The sequence below is a fragment of the Poecile atricapillus genome, chromosome 17 (genome assembly GCF_030490865.1).
Source record: "Poecile atricapillus isolate bPoeAtr1 chromosome 17, bPoeAtr1.hap1, whole genome shotgun sequence".
Classification (NCBI taxonomy): domain Eukaryota; kingdom Metazoa; phylum Chordata; class Aves; order Passeriformes; family Paridae; genus Poecile; species Poecile atricapillus.
The window spans coordinates 965,526-992,770 of NC_081265.1; the positions used below are offsets into that span (position 1 = coordinate 965,526).

The 27,245-nt window shown below is 60.3% G+C and overlaps 3 protein-coding genes across 9 annotated transcripts in view; all 3 read left to right on the plus strand.

The window, feature by feature from the left end:
- RPTOR (regulatory associated protein of MTOR complex 1) overlaps nt 1-8,953 on the plus strand; it is a 103,327-nt gene extending 94,374 nt beyond the window's left edge. Inside the window, exons 31-35 of the mRNA XM_058852353.1 lie at nt 2,421-2,548; nt 2,627-2,713; nt 4,252-4,368; nt 5,020-5,149; nt 6,856-8,953. Of these exons, the coding sequence (XP_058708336.1) occupies nt 2,421-2,548; nt 2,627-2,713; nt 4,252-4,368; nt 5,020-5,149; nt 6,856-6,924 (531 nt within the window). The 3' untranslated portion in view covers nt 6,925-8,953. The remainder of the gene's footprint in view (nt 1-2,420; nt 2,549-2,626; nt 2,714-4,251; nt 4,369-5,019; nt 5,150-6,855) is intronic.
- A 974-nt stretch (nt 8,954-9,927) lies between these two features.
- Nucleotides 9,928-14,170, plus strand: CHMP6 (charged multivesicular body protein 6). Its single transcript, XM_058852566.1, has 8 exons — nt 9,928-10,067; nt 10,642-10,751; nt 11,228-11,315; nt 12,005-12,091; nt 12,183-12,248; nt 12,358-12,438; nt 12,620-12,674; nt 13,855-14,170. Exons 1-8 carry the CDS (start codon nt 10,005-10,007, stop codon nt 13,905-13,907), a joined length of 603 nt encoding a protein of 200 aa, XP_058708549.1. The 5' UTR covers nt 9,928-10,004; the 3' UTR covers nt 13,908-14,170.
- Nucleotides 14,171-24,826: 10,656 nt separating this feature from the next.
- Nucleotides 24,827-27,245, plus strand: part of BAIAP2 (BAR/IMD domain containing adaptor protein 2) — a 39,791-nt gene continuing 37,372 nt past the window's right edge. For 3 of the 7 annotated variants that reach the window (XM_058852184.1, XM_058852181.1, XM_058852182.1), the window contains exon 1: nt 24,868-24,943. In XM_058852184.1, the coding sequence (XP_058708167.1) occupies nt 24,872-24,943 (72 nt within the window). In that variant the 5' untranslated portion in view covers nt 24,868-24,871. Of the gene's footprint in view, nt 24,944-27,245 lie in introns of all 7 variants that reach the window. The other 4 variants (XR_009279035.1, XM_058852180.1, XM_058852179.1 and 1 more) reach the window with 2 other exon arrangements.

Sequence of the window (27,245 nt, forward strand, 5' to 3'; positions counted from 1 at the left end):
CAGGGACAGCACTGGGATGCAGGGACAGGCACTGGGATGCAGGGACAGGCACTGGGATGCAGGGACAGCACTGGGATGCAGGGACAGGCACTGGGATGCAGGGACAGCACTGGGATGCAGGAACAGCACTGGGATGCAGGGACAGGCACTGGGATGCAGGAACAGCACTGGGATGCAGGGACAGGCACTGGGATGCAGGGACAGCTCTGGGATGCAGGGAGAGGCACTGGGATGCAGGGACAGCTCTGGGATGCAGGGACAGGCACTGGGATGCAGGGACAGGCACTGGGATGCAGGGACAGGCACTGGGATGCAGGGACAGCACTGGGATGCAGGGACAGGCACTGGGATGGAGGGACAGCACTGGGATGCAGGGACAGGCACTGGGATGCAGGGACAGCACTGGGATGCAGAGGGAGGCACTGGGATGCAGGGACAGGCACTGGGATGCAGGGACAGGCACTGGGATGCAGGGACAGGCACTGGGATGCAGGGACAGGCACTGGGATGCAGGGACAGGCACTGGGATGCAGAGGCAGCACTGGGATGCAGAGGGAGGCACTGGGATGCAGGGACAGGCACTGGGATGCAGGGACAGCACTGGGATGCAGGGACAGCACTGGGATGCAGTTGGATTCCATATTACAGGATAACTGGAATAGTGTAAAATCTGTGAAAGCACACACACAGCTCCCTGTGCACGGGGAAAAAGCCCTGCTCCAGTTCATGTCAGCCACAATCACGTGGAAGTTTCTCAGAAATTCCAAGGAGAAGCAGGTGGTCGGTGAGAATGGAGGCACCACGCTGGAATTAAAAGGAAGTGGAGTTTTCAAAGCTTCTCGAAATTAATTACCCTTGGATGAACATTAATTGCGACACTTTGACCCTGCCATGCAGGATAATTAAGCCTCTGTTCATCTTAATTACTTTCACATATTATTTTTTCTATGCAAATTAAGGAGCGGCAAAATTCAGGAGGCGAAAATCTTTTCAATGATGACGATTAATGATTGCACCCAAAGTATCTAAAAACACGTTGTTTCTTTTTTTAATTGCCAAGATTGGGTGTTGAAATTCAAGTGATTGGAACTTCCTGACTCAGTAACTGGGAAAGTGAGAATGGGCACAAACAGCAGGAATAATGGAGGCGATAAAGAGGAGCTTCCCTCTTTGAACTACAGAAACCCACACCTCTGGAAGCACTCGGGCTGCGGTTGGAGGAACGAGTGCTTCATTTGCACTTCTGCTGAGTGTTGCTGCTTCAAAGGAGGAGCTGGGGGTGGGCAGAGGCTGCAGCATCCCCTGGCCTGGTGCCTCTCCCCGCTCAGCCCAGGCTGGAACAGCGGCAGGAACAGGACTGAGGTGTGGAATGAGCTCCTGCAGCTCCTGGAGCAGCCTGGGCTGTGGAAGGTGTGTCCATGGCACCCTGGGCTGTGGAAGGTGTTCCTGTGGCACCCTGGGCTATGGAAGGTGCTCCAGGAGCACCCTGGGCTGTGGAAGGTGTTCCTGGAGCACCCTGGGCTGTGGAAGGTGTTCCTGTGGCACCCTGGGCTGTGGAAGGTGTTCCTGGAGCACCCTGGGCTGTGGAAGGTGCTCCAGGAGCAGCCTGGGCTGTGGAAGGTGTGTCCATGGCACCCTGGGCTGTGGAAGGTGTTCCTGTGGCACCCTGGGCTGTGGAAGGTGTGTCCATGGCACCCTGGGCTGTGGAAGGTGTTCCTGTGGCAGCCTGGGCTGTGGAAGGTGTTCCTGTGGCACCCTGGGCTGTGGAAGGTGTTCCTGTGGCACCCTGGGCTGTGGAAGGTGTTCCTGTGGCACCCTGGGCTATGGAAGGTGTTCCTGTGGCAGCCTGGGCTGTGGAAGGTGTGTCCATGGCACCCTGGGCTGTGGAAGGTGCTCCAGGAGCACCCTGGGCTGTGGAAGGTGTGTCCATGGCAGCCTGGGCTGTGGAAGGTGTTCCTGTGGCACCCTGGGCTGTGGAAGGTGTTCCTGTGGCACCCTGGGCTGTGGAAGGTGTTCCTGGAGCACCCTGGGCTGTGGAAGGTGTTCCTGGAGCACCCTGGGCTGTGGAAGGTGTTCCAGGAGCAGCCTGGGCTATGGAAGGTGTGTCCATGGCACCCTGGGCTGTGGAAGGTGTTCCTGTGGCACCCTGGGCTGTGGAAGGTGTTCCTGTGGCACCCTGGGCTGTGGAAGGTGTTCCCAGCACAGCTGTCCCTGCAGCTCCAGCTGCCTTTTCCCAGCACAGCTCCCTGATGGGATGAGCTGGGTGTCCAGGGACAGGCACAGCCCTGCCCGGCTCCTCTGCGGCTGCAGGGTGGCACTGCCGGGGCACCTGAGCATGAGGATGAGGATGAGGATGAGGAGGGATGGGATGGGGCAGGGCCTGGGCTCTGAAGGCTGTGCTGTCTGTGCTCTCTTGGCAGGACATTCCCACGGGAGCTGACAGCTGTGTCACCAGCCTGTCCTGTGACTCCCACCGCTCCCTGATCGTGGCGGGGCTGGGGGACGGCTCCATCCGCGTGTTCGACAGGAGGATGGCGCTCAGTGAATGGTAACTGGGAGCTGCTGGGGCTCAGGGCCACCTGAGCTGGGGGGTCCTGCTGTCCTCACACGTGTCCCTTGTCCCCAGCCGAGTCATGACCTACCGCGAGCACACGGCCTGGGTGGTGAAGGCCTACCTGCAGAAGCACCCCGAGGGCAACATCATGAGCGTCAGGTACAGGGGATCCTGGAGCCACCTGCCCTTCCCCACTGCCTTAAAACCCTTTAAACACCCTTTAACATCCTCCCTGCTGTTCTCTGGAGTTTGAGATCTTCAGTAATTACCTCCTGCTCCAGACTCGGTGGAGAGGAGGCAAGAAGGGACGTGGAGCTTTCCTTGGAAGGCTCTTGGTGTGGTTTGGGAGCAAACAGGCTGCTGGAATCACAGGGTGTGTGAGGAGGAAGGGAGGGAGGGGAGCAGGAGCTGAGTGTTGAATATCTTGTGCTGGGGGGGCTTTAGTGCCACCATCTCCATGGGGTCATCTGGGAGAGAACAGGAGGATGGTGGATGGTGCATCTGGCACGTTCCTGGGCAGGATTCCTGTGCAATTCCCTAAATCCATTCCTGCTGCCTGGTAAATACTGCAGCCAGAGCAGCAGGTACTGATTTGGCCATTAAGGAACGGCAGAACAGAATTTATTGTCACGAAGCCACCGTTTGCACACAAAGAGCCTCTTTTTCTTGATTAGAAAATGGAAACAAAACATAATTTTCTGGGATTCAGAACATTCCTGAGGTGGGGGATGGGCCAGCAAAAATGTATTAAGATTTTCAGACGGGGGATTATGTGATGTAGCTGCCAGATTTGTCGAGCTCCCATATTGGAGTTTTAATCTTCCTCTCCATAAGCTCCTCCAGCAGCTCCAGGGGTCAGGTCCCCGTGCCCAGAGCTGAGGGCTGGCAGTCCCCTCTCCTCAGAGCCCTTCCAGCCTGGGAGCTGCTCCTGGGGCTCTGGGGAATGTTGGTCTGGCTCTTCCCAGAGGTTGTGGAGCTGAGCCACCTCCTTCCACCCCTCCCCGTTCCCTCTGCTTCAGCTGACAGCAAAATCCAAGGAAAACAAATGGGAGGACACGGTGAGGTCCTGGTGTCCAGACACCTGGAGAAGAGGATGGCACCAGCACATCCCCTCTGCTCCCCTCTCCTGCTGTGCAGAGCAGCAGGAATTCAGGGCTGGGTGTAGTGGGAGTGCCAGAACAGGGAGGGAACACTCAGAGATGGGCTGGGAGAGAGGCAGTGAGGGATCAGCAGTGTGGGACCAGGAATTTGGGATCAGGAATTTGGGATCAGCAGTTTGGGATCAGCAGTTTGGGATCAGGAATTTGGGATCAGCAGTTTGGGATGAGCAGTTTGGGATCAGCAGTGAGGGATCAGGAATTTGGGATCAGCAGTGTGAGATCAGCAGTGTGGGATCAGCAGTTTGGGATGAGCAGTTTGGGATCAGCAGTGAGGGATCAGGAATTTGGGATCAGCAGTTTGGGATGAGCAGTTTGGGATCAGCAGTGAGGGATCACTCCTGAGCTGTTCCTCCAGCACAGAAGGTGTGTGGGATCACATCCCAGCAGCAGAGGGAACTCAGCCGTGTGTGTTCCCTGTCCCGATGCCCCAGGGAGGTGCTGGGCTCAGGGGCAGCCCCACAGCTGTACCTACAGCTGCATTTCCTGCCTCTGGGGTGGGGCTGGGCACAGCCTGAGCCCGTGGCTCTGTGTTGGCAGCGTCAATGGTGACGTGAGGTTCTTCGACCCCCGCATGCCCGAGTCCATGAAGGTGCTGCAGATCGTCAAGGGGCTCACGGCCCTCGACATCCACCCCCAGGCCAACCTCTTTGCATGGTGAGTGCTGCTGCCATCCCTGGAGTGCCAGGACACAGGGAATGGCTTCCCACTGCCAGAGATGTGGGATACTGGGGAGAAATTCTTCCCTGGGAGGATTCTTCCCTGGCTCTGGGTCCCTGTTCAGTGTCTGTATTTCTGGGCTCTGAGAGGGGACCAGCAGCTGCTCCACTGCCACACGGCCTGGAGCCTGTTTGGGGTGCACTGGGTGTGTTTGGGGTGCACTGGGTGTGTTTGGGGTGCACTGGGTGTGTTTGGGGTGCACTGGGTGTGTTTGGGATGCACTGGGTGTGTTTGGGGTGCACTGGGTGTGTTTGGGATGCACTGGGTGTGTTTGGGGTGCACTGGGTGTGTTTGGGATGCACTGGGTGTGTTTGGGGTGCACTGGGTGTGTTTGGGGTGCACTGGGTGTGTTTGGGCAGGAGCTGTCCGTGTTTGGGGTGCACTGGGTGTGTTTGGGCAGGAGCTGTCTGTGTTTTCCTGTCCTGGGTGACCACAGGCCACTGTGGTTCCTGCCACCAGTCCCTGCTGTCCCACTTTGGGAAGTGGCTGGGCTCTGGCCTGGCTCCCAGCTCATCCAGGGGCTGCAGCAGCAATCCTGTCCCCTCCCAGCATTCCCAGTGATCCCATGTTCCATCCCTTCCCTTCCAGTGGCTCCATGAACCAGTTCACCGCCATCTACAACGGCAACGGGGAGCTGATCAACAACATCAAATACTACGATGGCTTCATGGGACAAAGAGTGGGAGCCATCAGCTGCCTGGCCTTCCATCCTCACTGGGTCTGTATCCCTGCTGCCATCTGGGGCTGGCACGTCCCAGTGTCCCTGTGGCAGGAGGGGGTGGCACAGAGACCTCCCCAGAGTGAAGGGGAGCTGTCCCAGCCCGGTGCTCTGAGCCCAGCTCCAGACAAACCCTAGTGGTGCCCGTGCTGCTCCCTGGCACCTGCAGCTCCCCAGGGCTGCAGCTCCTGTCCCTTCCAGCTGTGGGGCACTTCCCATCCCGGCTCAGCTCCCAGCCCTTGGCCACAGGAGCTGTCCGAGGTGACAGGAGCAGGGCAGGCTCACATTCCCAAATTCCATGTGTTTATTCCCTCCCTGCCTGGGCTCTGCAGCTGTGCCTCGCTGGGCTGCTCACACAGGGCTGGTGCTGTGCAGCCAAAAACTGCTCAGGAAAACGGGAGAGCTGCAAAAATGAAAGGCACGAGCTGCTAAAGGCTGGGATGAGGCAGAGCAAAAGGAGATTTTGGGGTCTGTCACAGCTGAGGGGCTCTGCAGTGGTTACAGAGAGAATCTGCTTGCTGCTCAGGGAGGAGCTGGAAAACCTGGGAAAACAATGAATGGATGGGAAAACAGGAAGGAATTACAAGAGTTATTTTAGAAACCTGCAGATCAGCTCACAAATATTTAATATGTGATGGGAAGAGCAGTTTGTTCTTTAAACAGGCAAAGCAAAGCTCTGTCCAGCCTGGCCAGGTCCCCTCACTGCAGGAAATGCTCATTTTCAGCCCAGGCATCGGCTCCTAACGAGCAGATTTGCAGTCATTTAGAGAAATTATGTCAGCAGTTGGTAACTAATGGTTCCCATAACTTTCCCCTGTGGCTGAAATGGGCCCTGTAACTCCTGCAGAGCTGTGGAGCAGCTGGGTGTCCCTGCTGAATGTCACTGTCACCTGTGCCTGTCACTGCTCCACACCTGGACCTTGGAGTGGGTCACAGGAGCAGCGGCTGAGGGGGCTGGGAAGGGGCTGGAGCACCAGGAGAGGCTCAGGGATTTGGGAAAGGGGCTGGAGCACCAGGAGAGGTTCAGGGATTTGGGAAAGGGGCTGGAGCACCAGGACAGGCTCAGGGATTTGGGGAGGGGTCTGGAGCACCAGGAGAGGCTCAGGGATTTGGAAAGGGGCTGGAGCACCAGGAGAGGATCAGGGATTTGGGAAGGGGTCTGGAACACCAGGACAGGCTCAGGGATTTGGAAAGGGGCTGGAGCACCAGGGATCAGGGATTTGGGAAAGGGGCTGGAACACCAGGAGAGGTTCAGGGATTTGGGAAGGGGCTGGAGCACCAGGGATCAGGGATTTGGGAAAGGGGGTGGAGCACCAGGAGAGGATCAGGGATTTGGGAAAGGGGCTGGAGCACCAGGACAGGCTCAGGGATTTGGGGAGGGGGCTCAGCCTGGAGAAAAGGAGGCTCAGGGGGAACTTCTGGCTCTGCACAACTCCCTGCCAGGAGCTGCTCAGGGAACAGGGACAGGAGGAGAGGGAACAGCCTCAGGCTGGGCCAGGGGAGCTCAGGGTGGACAGCAGCAGGAATTTCCCCATGGAAAGGGCGCTCAGGCACTGGAACTGCCCAGGGAGGGTTGGATCCCCATCCCTGGAAGTGGGGAAGCTGGGCTGACAGGGTGGGGATGGGTCCCAGGGCTGCTCTCAGAGGGCTGCTCCAGCCTGGGTGGCCGTGTGACACTGCCTGTTTGTCGCTGTGCTCTCCCGCAGCCCCACCTGGCCGTCGGCAGCAATGACTTCTACATCTCGGTCTACTCGGTGGAGAAGAGGATCAGATGACGGCGCCCGGCGCGGCCGGAGCGGCTCCAGGGCCTCCCTGTACATAGAGAAATCATCGACTTGAATGTTTCGTGTTGGCTGCTGCTGCACCCCATAACTTGAACATTTGTTCTTCTGACTTAGCTACTGATGGGTTTGACAAGGGGAAGAGACAATCTCCTGGTTTGGTTTGGTTTTGTTTTCCAGCTATATCCTCTAAAAGCTACAGAAAAGGAACATTTATTTTTGTTTCCAGCGGTTGGCTTCTCTGTCAGGAACACGGCTCCTGAGCTCGGAAGGACTTGGATGAGGCAACGCCCTTGAGAAGGGTCTTGTTTTAGTCTTTGTTCCGTGTTTTACTGGAGTGTGGGTTCTTCAAGGACTGTCAGGACTCACCTACAGCTCCACGGGACCCTCCAGCTGCTGCCAACCCTGTGCCAAACACAGTTCTGGGACAGGGCAGCGCAGGATGTACCTGCCAGGGAGGCAGGGCAGCACATCCTCTGCATGAACCTCCTCCTCCTCCTCCTCCTCCTCCTCCTCCTCCTCCTCCTCCTCCTCCTCCTCCTCCCTGCAGCAAGGACAGGCGGGGATCCTGCAGGAAGGGGCTCAGGGAGATGGCAAGAGCAGGACAGTAAAGCTGCGTGTGAGGAAGATGAGGGAAGGAAGGGAATGAAGATCTCCATCCTCCCAGCAAGCCTGGAGCAAGTCACCGGTGCCACCACGTTCCAGCCGAGCCCACGGTGCCGGTGGCGAGCCGGGGGCTCCTCAGCCACTGTCCCTGTGCCACGGGGAGCTCCACAGCCACAGCTCTGTGTCCTGGGCTCCGTGTGCTCCCCACGGCTGCTCTGCACACAGCCAAGGGCAGGATTTGGCCCCTTGGGTATGCACACCACGGCTGCCCCTTGGGAAGTGAGCATGGGAGCACCTGGGCACCGAGAATCACCGAGGAGGAGGAGGAGGGAGGCAGTCACTGCTCGGCGCCCTCACCCCAGCTGTCCAGGCAAGGCCTGCTCCGTCTTCCACACCTTCCACGTCCAAATAACGAATGTTTTGTCCCTTGGGATCCGTGCTGGGGCTGGGGCTGGGGCTGGGGGTGGGAAGGGAGAGCACAGCCAAAGGTTTCCTTGCAGAGGTGCAGAACTCGCTGCAGGGCCAGGAATTCCCAGTGCTTCCCAGTCCCAGGGGATCTGCAGGCTCCCAGCAGATCCTGGAGGGAATGGGGTGAGGGAAGGGCTCAGCACCCCGGTGTCCCGGTGTCCCTGTGGCTGCACCTCTGTCCCATGGCCAGCCCTGCTGCTGCTGGCCCTGGCACCGTGCCCGTGTGTCCTGGGGCACCGGGACCACGCCAGGGACGGCTCCCGTGGCCACCCCGAGGAGCCACAGGCACGTGGGGACTCTGGCCTGGGAGAGGTCCCCAAGCCAAGGTCGGGTGTCCCCGAGCACCGTCCCCATCAGGGAGGCCGAGGGCCACATCCCAGGATAATGAATCAAAGGCTTTAAACCTAAAAACTACCTAAAAATCCACTTTTAAATTACCCAAAGTTAATTATGGTCTTAACAGAGCTGTGCCTCTTCCCGACCCGCTCCCGGGCTGTCCGTGGGGCTGGAGCCAGAGTTTGGGATCTCACGTAACCCCTTAACATTCACAGCTTCAAAAACAATGGATTTTTAACTCCTATCAGTGTATTTGTGAAAGGAACAGGACATTCCTGGCCTGGTGGGAGCCGCTGCTCCTGCCTGGCTGCTCCTGCCCGGCTCCACTGCAGCCGGATTTAAGGAATTTTAAGGAATTGGGGCTGTTGGGTTTTTACCTGAGTGTGTGTGGGCTGTGCTTCCACAGGTCTGATGCACAGATTTAATCATGGGATCACAGAGTTTAACCAAGGATCTGAAGAGCGTCCTATCTTAAAAGTTCACTTATCTCTATTTATTTTACAAAAATAAAGTTTAAAAAAATATATATAAAAACCCCCACACGATTGTAATGTGAGAGTAAAGCGATTACAGACAAATAAATGGTTAATAAAAAATAAATGCAGAAACACTTCCTGCTGTGAGGATCCTTCAGTGGCCCAGGAGGGAGCCAGCTGGGGTTTGGGTCTGGGGGAGGTGTTGGTGACAGATTTGTGTCCCAGCCCTGGAATGCCGCGGTCCCAGGGTGCAGATCCAGCTCAGGAGCGCGGGATGAGCTGCCAGGGATAAACCGATCCTGGCAGTGCCGGGGGAATGTTGGACACGACGGGGTCAGGGGGATTTTCCACCCTGAACAATTCCATGACTCTCCTGGAGCCCCCATCCCCTACAGCCTCCCTCCCATACCTCCCATTCCCTGTATCCCACTCTCTATATTATCCCCATTCCCTATATTTTCCCTATTTCTTATATTTTTATCCCCATTCCCGGTTATTCCCATTCCCACTATTATTATTCCCATTCCGATACTATCACCCCCATTCCCGATATTACCATTCCCATTCCCGATATTTTCATTCCCATTCCCGGTATTTCCATTTCCATTCCCAATATTATTATTCCCATTCCGATATTATCATTTCCATTTCCGATATTATCATTCCCATTCCCGGTATTTTTAATTCCATTCCCGATATTTTCATTCCCATTCCCAATATTATAATTTCTCATTCCCAATATTATCACCCCCATTCCCAGTATTTTTAATTCCGTTCCCGGTATTTTTAATTCCATTCCCAATATTATAATTTCCCATTCCCGATATTATCACCCTCATTCCCGGTATTTTTAATTCCATTCCCGATATTTTCATTTCCATTCCCAATATTATAATTTCTCATTCCCGATATTTTCATTCCCATTCCCGATATTATCATTCCCATTCCCGGTATTTTTAATTCCGTTCCCAATATTATAATTTCCCATTCCCGATATTATCACCCCCATTCCCGGTATTTTTAATTCCATTCCCAATATTATAATTTCCCATTCCCGATATTCCCGTCCCGATGGCGCCCCCTAGCGGCGCGGTGCCGCCGTTGCCGCGTTCGCTGCGCGTTGTGCGGGGCCGGGCCCCTCGCGGCCGCCGTCGGGGCCGGGCCGGGCCGGGCCGGGCAGGAGCGGCCATGGGGAACCTGTTCGGGCGGAAACGGCGGAGCCGCGTCACGGAGCAGGACCGGGCCGTGCTGGTGAGCGGGGGGGCACCGGGCCGGACCGGGCCGTGCTGCTGAGCGGGGGGGCACCGGGCCGGACCGGGCCGTGCTGCTGAACGGGGGGGCACCGGGCCGGACCGGGCCGTGCTGGTGAGCGGGGGGGCACCGGGCCGGACCGGGCCGTGCTGGTGAGCGGGGGGGCACCGGGCCGGACCGGGCCGTGCTGGTGAGCGGGGGGGCACCGGGCCGGACCGGGCCGTGCTGCTGAGCGGGGGGGCACCGGGCCGGACCGGGCCGTGCCGGTGCGCTGGGGATGGACCGGACCGGACCGGGCCGTGCCGGTGCGCTGGGGATGGACCGGACCGGGCCGTGCCGGCTCCGGGCTGCCCGTGGGGTTCGCCGGGTCCCCGCGGCGATGGAGGAACCGGGCTGGGGCTGAGCGATCCCCGGTGCTGGCGGTGCCGGAGCGGGCGGGGCAGCGGCGCTGCCTGAGGGGCGCTGGAAGTGTCAGGGCTGGGTTGTGACCCTTGTCCTTCCCTCTGTCCCTCTGTCCTTCCCTCTGTCCCTCTGTCCGTCTGTCCGCCCGTCCCCCCGTGTCTCTGTCCCGCAGCAATTGAAGCAGCAGCGGGACAAGCTCCGGCAGTACCAGAAGCGGCTGAGCCTGGGGCTGGAGCGGGAGCGGGCGCTGGCCCGGCAGCTGCTCCGGGACGGCAAGAAAGAGTGAGGGGCAGGGGACACCGGGGCTGGGGACAGCAGTGCCACCTCCAGCGTGTCACCGGCCAGGAAACACCGCTGGAGCGTGCCAGGCAGAACCCCGGAATGGGTTGGGTTGGGTTGGGGGGAACCTCAAAGCTCATCCCATTCCACACCCAGCCATGGCAGGGACACTTCCACTGTCCCAGGCTGCTCCCAGCCCCATCCAGCCCGGCCTTGGGCACTGCCAGGGATCCAGGGGCAGCCACAGCTGCTCTGGGCACCTGTGCCAGGGCCTGTCCTCCCTCACAGGGCAGGATTTATTCCCAGTATCCAATTTGCTCATCCCCTGTGCTCGCAGGAGCGGGTCGGGGTTGCCAGTCCAGCTGCACACAAGTTGTCCCCTTTCAGCAGAAGCACAGAACAAGGGTGGCTTTGATGGGGCTCCTTTGGGCTTCAGTTGCTTCATCCCTGCTGCGTTGCCCTCCCTCTGTGTCCCCCAGGAAAGCCATGCTCCTGCTGAAAAAGAAACGGTACCAGGAGCAGCTTCTGGATAAAACAGAGAACCAGATCAGCAACCTGGAGCGGATGGTGAGCGACGCCTTGGGGTGTCCGGGGTGGGGCTCCCCTTGGATCCCCTGGAATTCCATTCCAACTGGCAGGTCCTGGCAGGTGTTCAGCCCTCTGTCCAAGGGCAAATGTCTCCAAAATTGTACGTGTGCCACGATTTTCCCTAGAGAGACAGAGTGGTGTGTTTGGAATCTGCAGGTTCCCTGTTAAATGTGTGTTTTGGAAATTGCTGAGACGTTACTCACAGAGGGGGTGGCTGCACTGGGGCCTTCCTGGGCTTGTCTCAGCCCTGTCATTTCAGAACTGGATGTGTTTGGGTTTGGGGAGGTCTGGGCTGGGACTGGCACCTGGATAATCCGGTGAAATCACTCCACGGGCTGTTGGACCTGCTGGTGCAGCCGCCTGTGCCGAGCTTTTTGTGTGGATGTTTCCTGCTGCTGGTGCCACTGACAGGAGAGAAAGGGCTCCACTGACTCCTCCCTGCAGCTTCTCTGGTGGTCCTGGCAGCCTGTGTCTGCCTAATAATAGCAAACATGGAATTGTTTAGGTGGGAAAAGCCCTCTGAGCCCAGTCTCTCCCCAGCACTGCCAGGGCCACCACTGTCCCCAGCTGCCACATCCCCATATCTGTTAAATCCCTTCAGGATTCACTGGGCAGCCTGTGCCAATGCCTGGCCAAAGTGTGACAGGCTCTTCTCCTTCCTGCTCCAGGTCCAGGACATTGAATTCACCCAGATTGAAATGAAGGTCATCGAGGGCCTGAAGATAGGCAACGAGTGTCTGAACAAAATGCACCAGGTACTTGTGGCTGGGGCACTTCAGAGGGGCCTGGCTGGAGCTGCCCCCCTGCAGGCCCCTCCCACACCTGGATTTTGGCTCTGCCCTTCAGGTTATGTCCATAGAAGAAGTGGAGAGGATAATAGGAGAAACACAGGATGCTGTGGATTATCAGAGGGTGCGTGTGTGAGGAGCTGGGAGCAGCCTCAGCACAGAGCTGCTGGGATGGGCCTTGTGTCCAAGAGCCACCAGGCTGGGAATGTCATGTCCTTCCCTCTCTCCCACAGCAAATAGACGAGCTCCTGGCTGGCAGCCTGACTGAGGAGGATGAAGATGCCGTTCTAGAAGAATTAAATGCTATTACTCAGGTGGGGTTGATGTTTTTGGGATTAAAACCCACATTTTTAGGAAGCTGTTTTTAATAGCAGTTTTTTAAGGACCTTTTTCCTACTCTCAGAGCTTGGTCTGGGGGGAGATCTGGGACACTGCCACCCCCAGTGTTTGCCCACAGTTGTGGTCTGTGACACGCTGTCCTTGATGTCCTTGCAGGAACAGTTGGAGCTTCCAGAAGTTCCTTCAGAGCCACTCCCAGAGAAGATCCCAGGTATGTTCTCCTTGCACAGCTTTGGCTCCCCGTGCTCCTGTCCCGTGCAGTGCCCTGAGAGCCTCTCCCATGTGTCCTGGGCAATGGAGGGAGCAGCAGCTCCTGCAGTGGGGACAGGCACAGCTGAGCCCCTGCCCCAGGAACACCCAAGTTCCACCGACATCTGCTCGTTCCCTTGGGGAGCAGATGTGACATCTGCTGTCCTTGTCACATCCTGTACCTGCTCTGAGGCAACCCCCTGAGACCCCTCATTCCTCCGGGAGGCTCCGTGGGGAATTCCTCCCTTCCCTGAGCCAGGCAAGGCTTCCTCCCGCAGCCCCAGCCGCTGTCACGGCACAGGGACGGTATTTGCTGGATGTTGGATTCACCCTGCACAGCACTGGATTTCCCTGAGCCTTGGGATCACTTGGAGCCCTTCCCACCTCACTTGCCAGTGATTTGGAAGCAGCTGGATGAGGATCACTGGAGTCCCACGGTGCCAGGATTGTCGGAGCACGAGCTCCACGCAGCTGATGGTCCCCGAGTGCTCCTGAGCCATCCAAAGGCTCAGTGGATGGATTTGTGTGGGAATCAAGCTGGGAAGTGGGAGAGCTCACTAAGAGGGTGACCTTCCCTGGCAGGGAAGGAGCCCACTGGGATTCATCAGGTGTCTGTGCTGAGGAGCTGAAAACTCAGACTGGTGACGACTTCTGGGGCAGCAGAGCCCTGAGCTGTCACTCACAGGAGCTGGATCTCCCTGTTTGTGCAGAGTGGAGCTGGAAGAAGCCATTTCCCTGTGTGGAATCTGCCCAGGAGCAATCTGGGATGTGGGGAATGGGGCTGGTTTCCTTGGAGCTTGTTTACTCCTAAACAGGGCTCAGGTGTCAGCACTGAGGCCAAACAAAACACGGCCCAGGGCTGTCGGGTCCAAGGGGTGAGGGCAGAGCTGGCCCTGCTCCTGCCCAGGGTCTGTCCCTGGGGTGGACACGTTCTCTGTGTCTGTAATTCTTCAGTGCTGTGTAAAAGGGGCATTTCCACCCGGGAATGTGGCATTATTTATAACCAATTTCTCTCAGTTCAGGTGCTGTGCAAGCATTTGCTGCCCTGCAGAGTGGACTCTGAGCCCTGGATCCTCCCTGGGAGATGGCTGCAGGATATTTGCATTCCCTGATTCTGTAATAAGTTTCTTTTCCTCCCACAGAAGTGTCACCCATCAAGAACAGGCCAAAGCCAGAGCTGGTGGCAGCATCTTAACTCCCAGTGCTGGGGATTCCCCCACGAAACTTTCACCCTGGACAGTTTGCCCTCCCAGCATGTGCTGGGAACAGGCAATGCCTTGGCAGCATCCCAGCTGTGCTGGGTGGATTGTGGAGCAGGATTCCCTGCGCGGGGTGGGGAACCTCAGCTGATTATCGCTCTTGTATCAAGATTATTTTCTAGTGCTTTCTTTTTTTGTAACTTAAATTCCAAACTCACTCAGCTGCGCTGTCTCGGGATTAAACAGCAACTCTAAATCATCCAAAGCCAAATTTTCCTCTGTAGGTTTGATTCTGGTGGTCAGTCTGCCTTTGCTCATCCCAGGAGAGCCCTGGCTCAGAGTGACGGTGTTTGTGGCGTGGGCTGGGTGAGCACACAGCCCTGGTGTCCCTGTGTCCCTTCTCTCTCCTGGCTGTGTCTGTGCAGGGGAGCTGTGTCCCTGTCCTGCTGCACACTGGGCAGTGCTGGAGCGCTGGCTCTGCCCTGCCTGCTACAGAACCAGCCCCAGGGCTTTGATTTGGGCCAGGCTCAGCCGGGTGCTGCTCCTGCTGATGTGCTGCGAGCTGAGGAGCCCTGGCCTGCCAGAAACCCCTGCAGTGCCAGCAAGGAGCTCCTGCCCGTGTCAGAGCCAGGATTCCTCCCTCGTGGGCTCTGCTCCAGCGTCAGAGTTCAGCTGTGGCCGGGATGGAGCCATGGATCACACGGACTCTGCTCCAGCTGCTCCTGCCCAGCGTTTCCTCGGGGACTCGGACGCGTTTCCTCGGGCTCGTGCTGCACCGGACACGGGGCTGGAGCTCCAGGAATCACCGCTCCAAAGTGCTCTGGGAGCAGCAGGAGGAGCCCCAGCCCCTCTGAGGACTCAGCTGAAGGGGCTGGAGCTCTGCCTGGGCAGTCAGTGGTGACAGATTTGGCTGCTCTTGGAACAGGCTCACCTGCCAGCTTGCAGATGCTCTTCAGGACACTACAGATCTTTATTCATTATGTACTTGAAGCCAGGACCCCTAATCTGCATTTCTGTGACACAGAAGGACCGGAGGGTCCTTGGAGACTTTGTGGGGCTGTCGTTGGGGCTGTGGGATCTGGGGCTAGACAAAAAGTGATCCCAGGCACTGGAATGCTCCCTATGGTGCTGGGCCAGCAGCAGCTCTGGGTGGACTCACGCTCTCCTTGTCCTCTCTGTTGTGTTCCAAAGACTGGCCAGGGCATCCTCGTCCTCCTCGTGTGTCCCCAAGGCAGTGAAGTGCCTTGGAGCCGCCCCATTTCCACTCCCACTGCTGTGTCTGAGCAGCTCCCTACCAATGCCACAGCCCCCGGCCCTGTTTGACAGCAGTGCGGTGCTGGCAGAGCAGCTGCAGCCTCTGGAGCTGCCCGGGGCACTGGATGATCCCAGGGCAGGGTCTCTGGTCACCCCAGTGGGGACAGGCAGCTCCTGCTCCCAGCCCTGCCAGGGACAGGGTCCTGCTCAGTCTCGGTGCTTTATTCCGTGCTCGGTCCCGGCTGTGCTGCAACGCAGCCCGTTCCCACCAGAGAGAGCCTTGGATTCAGCAGTGCCGCGCTGGCAGGAGCATTTCTGGGCAGCGCTTTTCCTGCAGGCTCCTCCAGCCCTGGCAGGGCTGCTGCCCTGTTCAGCGTGTCCCGGTGCACGGAGGGAGCGCTCCCAGGAGGATCTGGCAGGGATCTGTCCTGGGAGCGCCGCTTCCACCGCCGGGGCTTTGGGAAAACCCTGTTCCCCGGCATCGGCCTCGGGAGAGGGATGGGGAGGGTGTGCTGCAGTCCCTCTGCTCCGCTTTTCTTCCCGATGAACTCTCCTGGCAGCAGGAGAGGCTGGGCCGGGTCCTGGTGGGTGTGGAGAGGGAGCGGGGCTGGTGCTGAAGGGGTTAATGCGGCTCCTTCCATTCGATGCCAGAGTGGAGAGGCCATTTACTGATCCAGCGGGGAAATTCGGAGCAGATTGGCCGCGGCTTCCTCTGCTAATCCCTGCCCCAACAGCTTGTGCTGGGTCTCCTTGGGAGGAAGGGCCGGGGCTGGGCTGTGACCTCTGGGCTGGGCTGTGACAATAAATTGGCTCCAGTGGTTCCACCGACTCCTCTTCAGCCTCGTGTTTGCACAGGGAGGGTTTGGATGAGCAGCAGTTGCTCCTCCCTGCCCTGCTCGCTCCCGGAGAGATGTGGGCAGGGAATTTCAGAGCGGTCCCTGTGTGTGACACAAACAGTCCTGGCACAGCCCTGAACCAGGTGTGGCTGAGACTTCCCAGGGCTCTGCCACTGCCCTCCCTGCTTGGCTTTACAGCAAGGCCACGTTCGGGGATTGTAGGAATTACCCTGGAATTGTCAAACTGCTCCACGGCCAGTCCGTGCCCGGGCTCGGGGCTCACATGGACGTGTGGCTCCCTCCTGAGGAAACTGTCCCGTCCCATTTTGCCTCCCTCTGTGGCACTTTGTGCTTCCATCCCCGCGGGCTTGTCCAGCCCCCGGCCCTGTGTGTGACTGTCCCGTTCGGAACGGGCCCAGGGGCTGGGGACGGGCGGGCTGAGGCTGCCCTGGGATGTTCCCGAGCCTCCGGCAGCGCTTGGGCAGCAGCTGCTCCCTTCTTACTCCGGCTTTACGTCTCTCCTGCTGCTGGGAGCAGCGGGATGCCCCCGGATCCCCCTGCCCGCTCCAGCCGGACCCTCTGCGGCGGCTCAGCCCCCCCGGGCCGTCCTGCCGGGCCCTGGGAAAGCGGCTGTGCCGAGCTTGGAGAGTTTAATCAGCGCTCCCCGCGCCCCTCGGCTGCGGCAGCGCGGTGGGAGCCAGCTCCTGCCGGGAGGGCTGCGCCCAGAGCTCTTCCAGCTGTGTTTGACTTGGCCAGATGTTGGGTGAGAGGAGCGTGGAGGCAGCGCTGCTCGTTGTTAATTAAACCCTGGAGAACGGGAACAAACCTCACGCTCCTGCCTCGGCTGCCCCCGCAGCGCCCGGAGCTCCCCCCGGAACCCCCGGCCCGGCCCCGGCCCCTCTCCTGCGGCTCTGGGGACAATGACAAAGCTGCCGTGCGGGCACAGCACGTGTGACAGTGACAGGGAATTCAGCATTCCCAGAGCACTCGCTCCTCCTGGCTCTCTGTGCTATTCCCAGCAGTTTGTGCGGCACTGGGGGAAACGAGGAGCTCTGCTGGGAGAGATCGCTGCCCATTCCCTACTCCCATCCGCAGGGCCAGCCCCTGTTCCATGGGGACACTGCCCACCCCATGGGGACACTGCCCACCCCATGGGGACACTGCCCACCCCATGGGGACACTGCCCATCCTATGGAACCTGCCCCACCCCATGGGGACACTGCCCATCCCATGGGGACACTGCCCATCCTATGGAACCTGCCCCATCCCATGGGGACACTGCCCATCCTATGGGGACACTGCCCATCCTATGGAACCTGCCCCATCCCATGGGGACACTGCCCATCCCATGGGGACACTGCCCATCCTATGGGATCTGCCCCATCCCATGGGGACACTGCCCATCCCATGGGGACACTGCCCATCCTATGGGATCTGCCCCCGCAGAGCCTTTGTCCAACAGCCGGGAGCGAGGTGACATCGGCGGGGAGCAGGAATTCCAGTCCAGGCTCTCATTCCCTGCTCTCATTCCCTGCTCTCATTCCCGGCTGTCCAGGAGGCAGCTGAGCACCAGCTCCGCTCCCTGGGGTTGTGCTGGGCCCTCCCCAGCCGCCCCCACCCCTCCGTGTGCCCGCAGCCGACACGGAGCTGCTTTGGGGCAAAGGCCGGGAGCTGCTCCCCTCCTCAGCAGCCTCTTCCCTGGGCTTTGAGGGAATTGTGTAATTCCCAGAGCCCCGGCGGTTTCTATGCCAACACAGCTGGATGGCAGCGCTGCCGGGGAGGGAGAGGGGCTGCCGGCCCACCCCCAGAACAGCTGCACAGCCCCAAAACAGCTGCACATCCTAACCCAGCTGCACCCCCTGACTCGCCGTCATGCTCTGCTGCCTCCGATGTTCCCTGGGGCACCCATGGAAGAACAAAACAGAGCCGAGAACCTCGGAGGTGTCGGATCCTCTCATCTGGGTCCTTCCTGGCACCTGGGGGCTCTCCCTGTCCCCCCTCAGCAGCTCCCACCCCAGGGGAATGAACTCACGGTGTCCCTTGTCCCCCTCCCTCCCTGGCAAACCCTGACCAGGGTTTGGTGAGGATCTTTCATCTTCCTCCTCCCCCTCATCATCCACACCCTGAGCTTGCCCTGCCCTGCGGGGGTCTGGGTGCTGCCCACACTCGGGGGCACCACTGTGGGTGCTGAACTCCGCACCCAAACCTCTCAGTGCCACCCCCCGTCCCAGCTGCCCACTCGGACACCGGGAGCCAACCACTGCCTCCTTCCCTTCCCCTCTTCCACATTTTCAGTGCCCTGGTGTCACGCTGAGTCACCAGCAGAGCAATAGAAGAGGCTTTGGCAGGGAACAAGCCCAAGTTTTGATAGTTCAACTGTGGGAAAAAAAAAAAAAAAATCAACGCAATTTCCTAATTAGAGCAGCGCTGGGAACAAAGCGGGTCTGTCCGAGCGCGGCCGGGAATGTGACCTTTGCTGGCTCGTGGTGCCAGACGGTGAACGGTGCTGCTTGGCAGGGCTGAAATGCCTCAGCAGAGCCCGCTCTGACGTAGGAGCCACAATTCCTCCTCCTGGGGGACGCGGGGCCCGTGGTGGATGGGTGGAAGGAGCACTGGGAGGTGGCAGTTGTCCCCGTGTCACCACTTGCGCTGCCCCAAACAGCCCTGGCTGCTCTGCCCTGCTCTGGAATGCGGCTCCTCAAGTCGTGGGTGAAGTTGTGGCCACGCCGGGTGTCCCCGAGGGCCAGCGCTGCCACGTGATGGGTGTCCCCAACCGGTGTCCCCAGCCTGTGTCCCCTTCCCGTGTCCCCTTCCCGTGTCCCCTACCCGTGTCCCCTTCCCGTGTCCCCTACCCGGGGCCGGGCACAGCAGAGGGTGCCAGGCTGCTCCGGGGCTGGGGCTCCCAGCGCTCCGTGATTATTTAGTTATTTAATTATTAATTAGCGGGAGAGGAAGGAGTGGAGAGCGGTCCCGTCCTGTGCTGAGGGCCGGGAGGAGCCTCGTCCCTGCGGAAAGGCCGGAGATCCCTGGAAAGCAGGAGCGGGGTGGCCCTGGGGCTGGAACAGGAGCGGGGGGAATTCGGCACCGCGTCCCGTGAATCCAAGCTGGGCCGGGCAGCCACAGCCACCAGAAGTGGCCATGGGACATGGGACAGAATGGGGGACACGGGCAGGGGGTGGCAGCGGGACCTGATCCTGTCCCTTCTGCCAGCTCGCTGTGACCGGCTGGTCCTTCCCAGGCAGGGCTGGGCAGGGGGAGGCAGCGCCCGGAGGTGCCCAGAGCCCCCGGAGGTGTCCAGAGCCCCCGGAGATGCCCAGAGCCCCCCGGAGGTGCCCAGAGCCCCCGGAGATGCCCAGAGCCCCCCGGAGGTGCCCAGAGCCCCCGGAGGTGTCCAGAGCCCCCAGCAGCACCTCGGCTCTGCCCCGGACGCTTCCCCGAGCTCAGCAACGTGATGCAAAATCCCATCATGCCAATTATGCAAATCGCATAAACTATTCCTGTTATTCCGAAGGATCCCCAGAGAGCTCCTTAGCGCTGTAATTCAGCATTACTCACTCGTGAAACAGGCGCTGGGGCAGGTGAGGAGGGACAGGGGCTCGGGCTGGCAGCGAGGGGCACCCTGCGCCTTTTGGGGCTCCCCAGAACGCACAGCTCTGCTCCCCCAGCCCCCAGCGGGGCATGGCAGAGGTTGGCTTTGCTGTGGAGCCCTCCCAAGCCTGCCCAGTCCCCAGGGATGGCAGCACGGACGTGTCCGACCCTCCCACGGCCGGTGCCAGCCCCGCCGCCCCTTCCCCTCGCCCAGATCCTCCCCTCGCCCCTCATTCCCACTCGGTGCCTCCATCTTCCCAGGCCCCAGCTCAGCTCTGCATCCGCAGCGCTTTGTTCTCCCACCCACTCCTGCTTTCCTCCGTCATTCCGGCTCCTCCCTGTGCCTGCGCTCCCCGGGAGCCTCCGGGGATCCCGCGGCTCCTCCGGCCGCTGCTCAGCCCGGCCCTGCGGGGCCCCAGGGCTGTCCCAGGGATGTCCCAGGGATGTCCCAGGGATGTCCCCGGGATGTCCCCAGAGCTGTCCCCAGGGCTGTCCCAGGACTGTCCCAGGGCTGTCCCCGGGATGTCCCAGGGCTGTCCCCGGGATGTCCCAGGGCTGTTCCAGGGCTGTCCCAGGCCTGTCCCCAGAGCTGTCACCAGGGATGTCCCCGGGATGTCCCAGGGCTGTCCCAGGGCTGTCCCCAGCCGGGACAGGGCAGGCAGAGCTCCGGGAGCGCTGCTGGCACCAGAGCACTGCGGGACTGGGAGCGGAGGGTGCTGGGGTCCCCTCGGGAGTGCCACCAGTGTCCCCAGGGATGAGACCCCGGGTGCTCCGAGGCACAGAGTGACGCTTGTGTCACATCAGGGAGCAGAACTGTCCCCGAATCCCTGGACACAGCAGCTTGTGCTGCTGGGGATCTTGCTCAGATGCTGCTTCCAATGGGACTGGGGAAACCCTGGGGTGATGAGAGGCCAGGTACTTTGTCGTGCCTCAGTTTCCCCCGTGGTGAAATCATCCCACCCCAATTTGTGAGTCCCAGTACCCAGGCGTGAGGCAGGAGTTGGGAATCCAGCGCTGCAGCTCCCACCCTGCAGAGGAAGGGCCTGAATTGTTCATCCTTGGCTAATCCCCAATAAATGGCTTTGCTGGGGCTGCCGGTGGCGCTCGGTGGGATTTAACTGCTGGCACACGCGGGACATCTCCAACCCAGGGAGAGCTTCTAAGTCCTGACCCTCTGAAGATTCAGGGACCAGCTCCCACCCGCACCAACAGTGCCAGAATGATGGAATGGCCGGGGTTGGAAGGGACCTGAAAGCTCACGGGACATTCCGCTAGCCCAAGCTGCTCCAAGCCCCATCCAACCTGGCCTGGGACACTTCCAGGGATGGGGCAACCACAGCTGCTCTGGGAAACCCGTGCCAGGCCCTCCCCACCCTCACAGGGAGGAGTTTATTCCCAAAATTTAACCTGAACCTCCTCACTGTCAGCTCGAGGCTCCTGCTGGAATCCTGGTGAGCGATGGCTGCGCTGCCAAGGGGAGGCTGAGGCTGGGTTTGGGAGGATGCTCCAAGTCCTGGGCACTGCTGTGGGGTTTGCTGGCCCAGCTCCTTCATAAGGGGCTCAAAAGGAACTGGGGGAACAGGCTGGGCTTGAGGAGGGGACCCCAAGGAGGGCAGGAGACAGAACTGGGCGAGGTGTTCAGGGAAAACACGTCCTGTGCTCTCACGGGGCTGGTTTGGCTCAAAGCCACCTGGCCGATCCCCCAGTGACCCCCAGATGTCAGAAAAATCACATTTAAATTATTTTAGAAATAAAAACTTCCTGACACAGCACAGGGAGGGCTTGCAGTGATGTCAGGGCTCCGATGGAGAAGCCATCTGCCCCGGACCACGGGACAGGCGATTCCTGGGAATCTCATTAACACGGTGACACTCGGGCACACACCTGCCCACCCCGAGGGCTGGGTGGGCTCAGCCTCCCCCTTCGGCACACCCTGAACAGGAGGAACAGAGAGCCAAGGCTGCCAGAGAGCCAGCGGGACTGAGTGGACAAACGGGAGATGGAGATGATGGAGATGATGGAGATGATGGAGATGACGGAGATGATGGAGATGAGGGAGATGATGGAGATGAGATGGAGATGGAGGTGGCTTCTTCAGCCTGGTCCAGTTCCCTGCCTGGTGTCTCCTGCTCTGGCAGTGCCAGGAGACACCAGCGACCACCTGGAGCAGCTGGGGTTGGATCTTCCTCAGGAAACTCCGAGCATTTTCTCAGGGACTGTGACACAAACCAGCACTGGTGCCATGATGGTCCCTCTCCTTCCTCCTCTCCATGCCGGCCAGTGACATGCCCCACTGAAATGCACCAGGGATTCCAACCACCTTTATTTCTCCTCTCTCCATGTCACCGGAGGCTTCCCGAGTCGCCAAGGATGTGGCAACTCTCGGTGACCCCTCAGTGCCACATTCCCCTCGCTGGGCAGTGCCCTGCAGCACCTCCCTCCCGTGTCCCACCCTGGCGGCCACCGCAACCACCGGGGCGGCGTTTCGGGAGCAGGGAGATTGTCCCCGAGCTGGGGACACCGAGGGGCGGCTGGCCCGAGCTGTCCCTCGGTGCGGCTGCTGTCACTGCCCTCGGACATCATCACTGCCCTCGGACATCATCACTGCCCTCGGACATCACTGCCCTCGGTTGTCGCTGCCCTCGGTTGTCACTGTCCTGGCCACCACTGCCCTCGCTTGTCGCTGCCCCGTCCCCACCCTCGGTCCCCGGGCCGGGCGCGTGACCCGGCCGGGAGCTCTGGTGTGATGCCACGCTGGTAATTAAGAAGGAACCTAATGAAACTTCGAAAATAGCACAATTTCCTCCCCACACCTGCAGCCGAGCGGGGTGGATTACATAAGTTATTGTTGCCACAGCAACTTGGCTCCACCCGGGGCTGGAGGTGGCCGGTGCCGCTGTGCCGTCACCCCGGGGAGGGCTCGCTCGGGGATGGGGCCGCTGCCTGCTCATCCCAGCGCTGTTCCCAGCCCGGCGAGGCGGATCCCCACGCTGTGCCCGCACCCCGCGGGGGACGCTCCCGCCTTCCAAAGGGCACACGGAGAAGGCGCCGCGGGGATTCAGGTAAACCCACGGGGACTCTGGCACCATGGTTACCCTGGGCACGCTCCAGCTGCCGCCGAGCCCCGGGGAGTGAATCACCCTGACAAAAAGACAGCGAGCGGCAACCGGGGGGAGAGAAAAAAAAAAATAATAAAAAAGAATTTAAATAAATAAATAAAAGGCAATCAAAGCAAACGCTACGGCACGAGGCAGCGGCAGGTTTTTCCTGCTGAGAATTCCCAGGGTGCTGCGGGAGGCTGCGGGGCGGCAGCGCTGCCTCGGGCTCGGGCACCGCTCCCGGGCCGTGGGCAGCACGGGCAGCCCCGGCACCGCTGCCAGCCCAGGGCCGGGGACACGGCAAGAGCCAGGGACGAGGATAATTTGCTCCATGTGGCTCTGACTGAGGGGAAATGAACTCCCTGGCTGCTTCCAGCCGTGGAGCTGCTCTGGGAGCAGGGAGATATGAGGGAGAAAGGTTTTCAGCGCTCAAATTCCGGGGGGTAAGGAGAAACAGAGCACGGGAAGAAAGTGGAGCGGCTGTCTGCGAGCAGGCCTAGATGGAAGAGATTCTCTGAGGGCCGTCCCAAAAGGCCTCTTTTATTATCAGAAATTACAAATCCTTTTATCTTCCTCACCAGAGGAACAGCTTGTTTGAATTGCTGGGCTGTCACACTGGAATTAGATGCAAGAACCCCCCACATCCATGACGTAGCGAAGAACTTACATAACGTAACTAAAAATAAGGTGATGGAGATGCAGAGAGAGGCACTGTACTCCTGGATGCTTGATCCCGAATCCTTCCCCGACGCTGGAGAGCCAGCGAGGTGCTGGTGTCTGGCTGAGGGTGTGGAGTCCCGGCAGAGCCGGCTGCGGTCTGGGAGTGTGGGAGGCAAAGCGACACCGCGGTGTCCCAGCAGCGATGCAGCCAGCCAGGAATTCCCCTGGGAACATCTCCAAGGGCAGTTCTGAGCCCAGTCCCCCCGCTGGTGCCACAGCTGCTGCCTTTCCTCAGCCCCAGTGGGAAAGGGTTAATGGTCACCCCAGAAACATGAGAAAAATCCTTCTCAGGGGCTGTGAGTTCTTTGCTGTGCTCTGGAGTGTGGAAGCTCTGAGGCAGAAGCCAAAACGGGACCCAAATGCAGGCAGAGGGAGCAGCTGCTCCCGGTGCCCTCCAGCTCCTCGCCAGGGCTGGGAGGGAGAGCGGGAACAGCAACAGGAGCTTTGGGACCAAGGTATCGACCTGGGCTCCTTGTTCTCGGAATTGATGGATGTGATGGAAAATAACATGTTCAGCTGCTTAACTGTTTCACTGCTTCCCGCAGCAGAGAGGAGGGAGAGGAAGGCTCGGCCCACAGGCCGTGAGGCTCCGTTTAACCACTGCTCACCCTGCGGAGAGCCGCGGTCCCCGCCGGGAGGACAGCGAGGCAGGGGACAGGGATGGGGACACCGGCTTTAGGGCATGGTCCTGCTCCTCGTGTCCCTCGGGACCTGGGCAAAAGTCCCTGCCGTGTTCCCGAGGGATGGGAAGGACAGGGATCCATGGCTGGAGTGTCCCCACAGGGACCTGACAGCCGGGAGCTCTGGGAGGAGCCTCCCGTGGTTCTCCTGGTTCTCCTGGCTGGCCAGGCGGTGGGACAGCCCGGGGACAGCGAGGGGGCGGGCAGGGGCTGCTCCGGCTCATCCCCCCTCTGCTCTCCCCGGGCAATGAGCACCCTCTTTGCCGACACCCCACAAAACACCGGCCGCTCTTCCTTGTCCCACTGCTCCTCACCCATCCATCCCCTCCCCGCTGAGCAGCTGGGGATGGAGCACAGCCCCAGCCCGGGGGTACAGCAGGGGCTGCAGTGCGGGACAGGGCTCTGGGGCTCAGCGAGAGCTGCGGGGTGCGGTAAAGCGGGGGACAGTGTGGGGTGGTGGGGCTGTGGGATGGGCAGTGGGGTGGAGAGGGGGCGTGGAACGTGAAGGGGCCGTGGAACGGGCACGGGGAATGGGCACGGGATGTGGCACAGCGCATCCCTCCCTCGCAGCCCTCCCGTTACTCCATCCCCGCACGGCCGCGGAGCGCGGCACGGCCCGGCCCGGCCCGGCTCCTCCCCGCGGGGCGGTTCGGGGCTGGCCGGGGCGGTTCGAGGCGGGCACGGCCTCCGGGAGCTGATAAAAGGCATCGCGACCGGAGCTCCGCGCTCTCCCCGCGCCCGCTCCCGGCTCCGCCCGCCCGCCCCGCACCCCGCGCCGCCGCCCATGGTGCTGCCCGGCCCGGCCGGCATGGCCCGCTCCGAGGAGGTGCACCGCCTCACCGAGAATGTCTACAAGGTGGGTCCGCAACAGGTGCCCGGCGCCGCGTCTCGCCGTTCCCCTGTTCCTGGAGTTCTTTCGGTGCTTGAATTTCCCCTCCCCGGGACGCGCGGGGGCAGAGCGGGCGCGGGCGGAGGCGCCGGCGGGGCCGCCCCTGGGATGTGCCCGGATCTCCGGAGCGAGGGGCACCCCCGAGTCTTCCCCGGGCACCCCCGAGCCTTCCCCGGGCACCCCCAGCCTTCCCCGGGCACCCCCAGCCTTGCCGGGGGGAGCAGCGCGGGGATGTCCGGTGCCGGGGTGCGCAGCGCTGTCCCCGCATCACCCCGGAGCGGGGCAGCCACTCGCTGCTCCGCCACGAGCCCGAGCCATCAGAGCTCTGCCCAGCCCCTGGAGTTGGGGGATCTCTCCGTTTTGCCTTTTCTGCTTTGCTCCCGGTGTCCTGAGAAAATGCAACAATTTATGCGGTTTAATTTCCCCCCGAAGAAAGCGGCTTCTGCTCTCTTGGGTCCTGAGACCAAGACTAATAAAACTGCTGGAGCCTAACGTGTAACGCAGGATGTCGTTTGTTAAACTGGGAAGCTTGCACGATTTCCTGTGATTTAAGGGCTTTGGATTGAGTTACCTGGGAGCACAGAGCAGGAAAGAAAGAAAAAAAAAAAAAAATAAAAAAAAAAATAGAAGAATGTAGTACAAAAAGTACCGGGACAGTGAAGTTCTGAAGTCTTGGTTTTGGAGATTCTGGGGTGTAACAGCTGGTCAGGCAGAGCTGAAATCTTGGCTACTCTGAATCTTGGTGACATTTTGCTGTGGTCTCTGGGGCTCCCTCCCACCCTGCCAGGCAGCTCACGTAGTGCAGTTGGTTTGGGGCAGAGCTGGCACCGAGGGTGTTGCCGGTGTTTGTGCGCTGGCACTGCCGGGCCCGGAGCTGCCTGGGCAAACAGGGCGAGAGCTGCTGGGGACAGGGGCTGGGAGCAGCCCCAGCCGTGACTCAGTTGTTGTTTGAGGTGCGTAGTCCTCGAAGCACGGGGCTAATGACGGGTTTGGGGAGCAGGTCACCGTCTCCCCGGGCACGGCCCTTAGGGAGCGCGGGGCTGTTCGTGCCGTCCCAACACGTGCGCTCCAGTGGGGCCCAGCCCCACGAGAAATGAGGGGCGAGTGCTGGCCGGGCTCTCCCGTGCCTGGAGCTGAGCCCTGGGCCCGGAGCCAGGCTCCATCGGCGCCTCCCTGACCCGCGGGCTCAGGGTGCCCTGGCCCCTACAGCCAGCCGTGGGCTCGGGAGGAGAGCACAGGGCTCCATCAGTTAGTGACCATCTCTGCTTCTGGATGCCAGTGGGAGCAGCCAGAGTCAGGGAATTGGATGATGCTGAAGATCTCATGGGTTCACCCAACACCAGTGGCTCGGTGCTGGGAGCTGGAGGAGGATGGTCTGACTCCGGTTGTGTTCCCTTCGGTGAGCAGAGGCTCCTCTGAAGCGAGCGAGGCTTTTCTTGGCCTCTGGAGATGTGTGGCACGTGGTGCCCGCCAGAACCTGGCGTGTCTCTGTTCCATTGAGGACTTCAGGCATCCCTGAGTCCGGTGGGACAGCTGGGGGCTCGGGGACTGGGGTCTTCTGCATCTCCTTAAGCTTTGGAATCTTTGTATCCAAAACCAGTCCCAGCGCTTCAATCCTCCTTACCCGGGGATTTTTTTTGGCCTGTGCCGGAGCCTGAGCGCTGCCATGAGCAGGAGGAGACAACCCCCGGGAGGGGACGATGTCCCCGAGCCCGTGGGGGCCCAGCCCGGGGGTCTGACCCTGGCTTTGCCTCCCCCGGTGGCCGCGGCCGGAGCGGGAGCAGCAGCTCCCCAGGGCAGGCGCCCGCTCCGGCTTTCCCGAGGCGTTCTGCTCGGGAAGCCCATTGTCATGGTTTTCCAGAAGCAGCGCTCACCCTCGGAGTGACTGTGCTAATGAGCTGGTGGAGGAGCTGTCAGCCGCCCCCGAGCCGATGCTGCCACTACAGGCAGCTGCCTACACACGGGGAGTAATTACAGAGGGAGACGGAGGCTGCTGGCACCTTCCGCCAACGTAATCCCACCTTTCCCGGTGCTGATTCACTCCAGGACCCCGGCGTAGCGGCACAGCTGCCGGGCTGGGCTCTGCCGTGAGCCCCGGGGCTGCGGTGTGAGGATGGGCAGATCCCTCCCCGCTCATCCCTTGCTCCGGATTGTCTTTTTGCAGAAAGCAGGGACTGGCAATTCTTCCTTCCCCCGAAGACAGATCTGTCTCCTCCTGCCAGATGAGATTATTGCCGTTTGCAGCCCAACCTCCATTTCATTTTAAAGC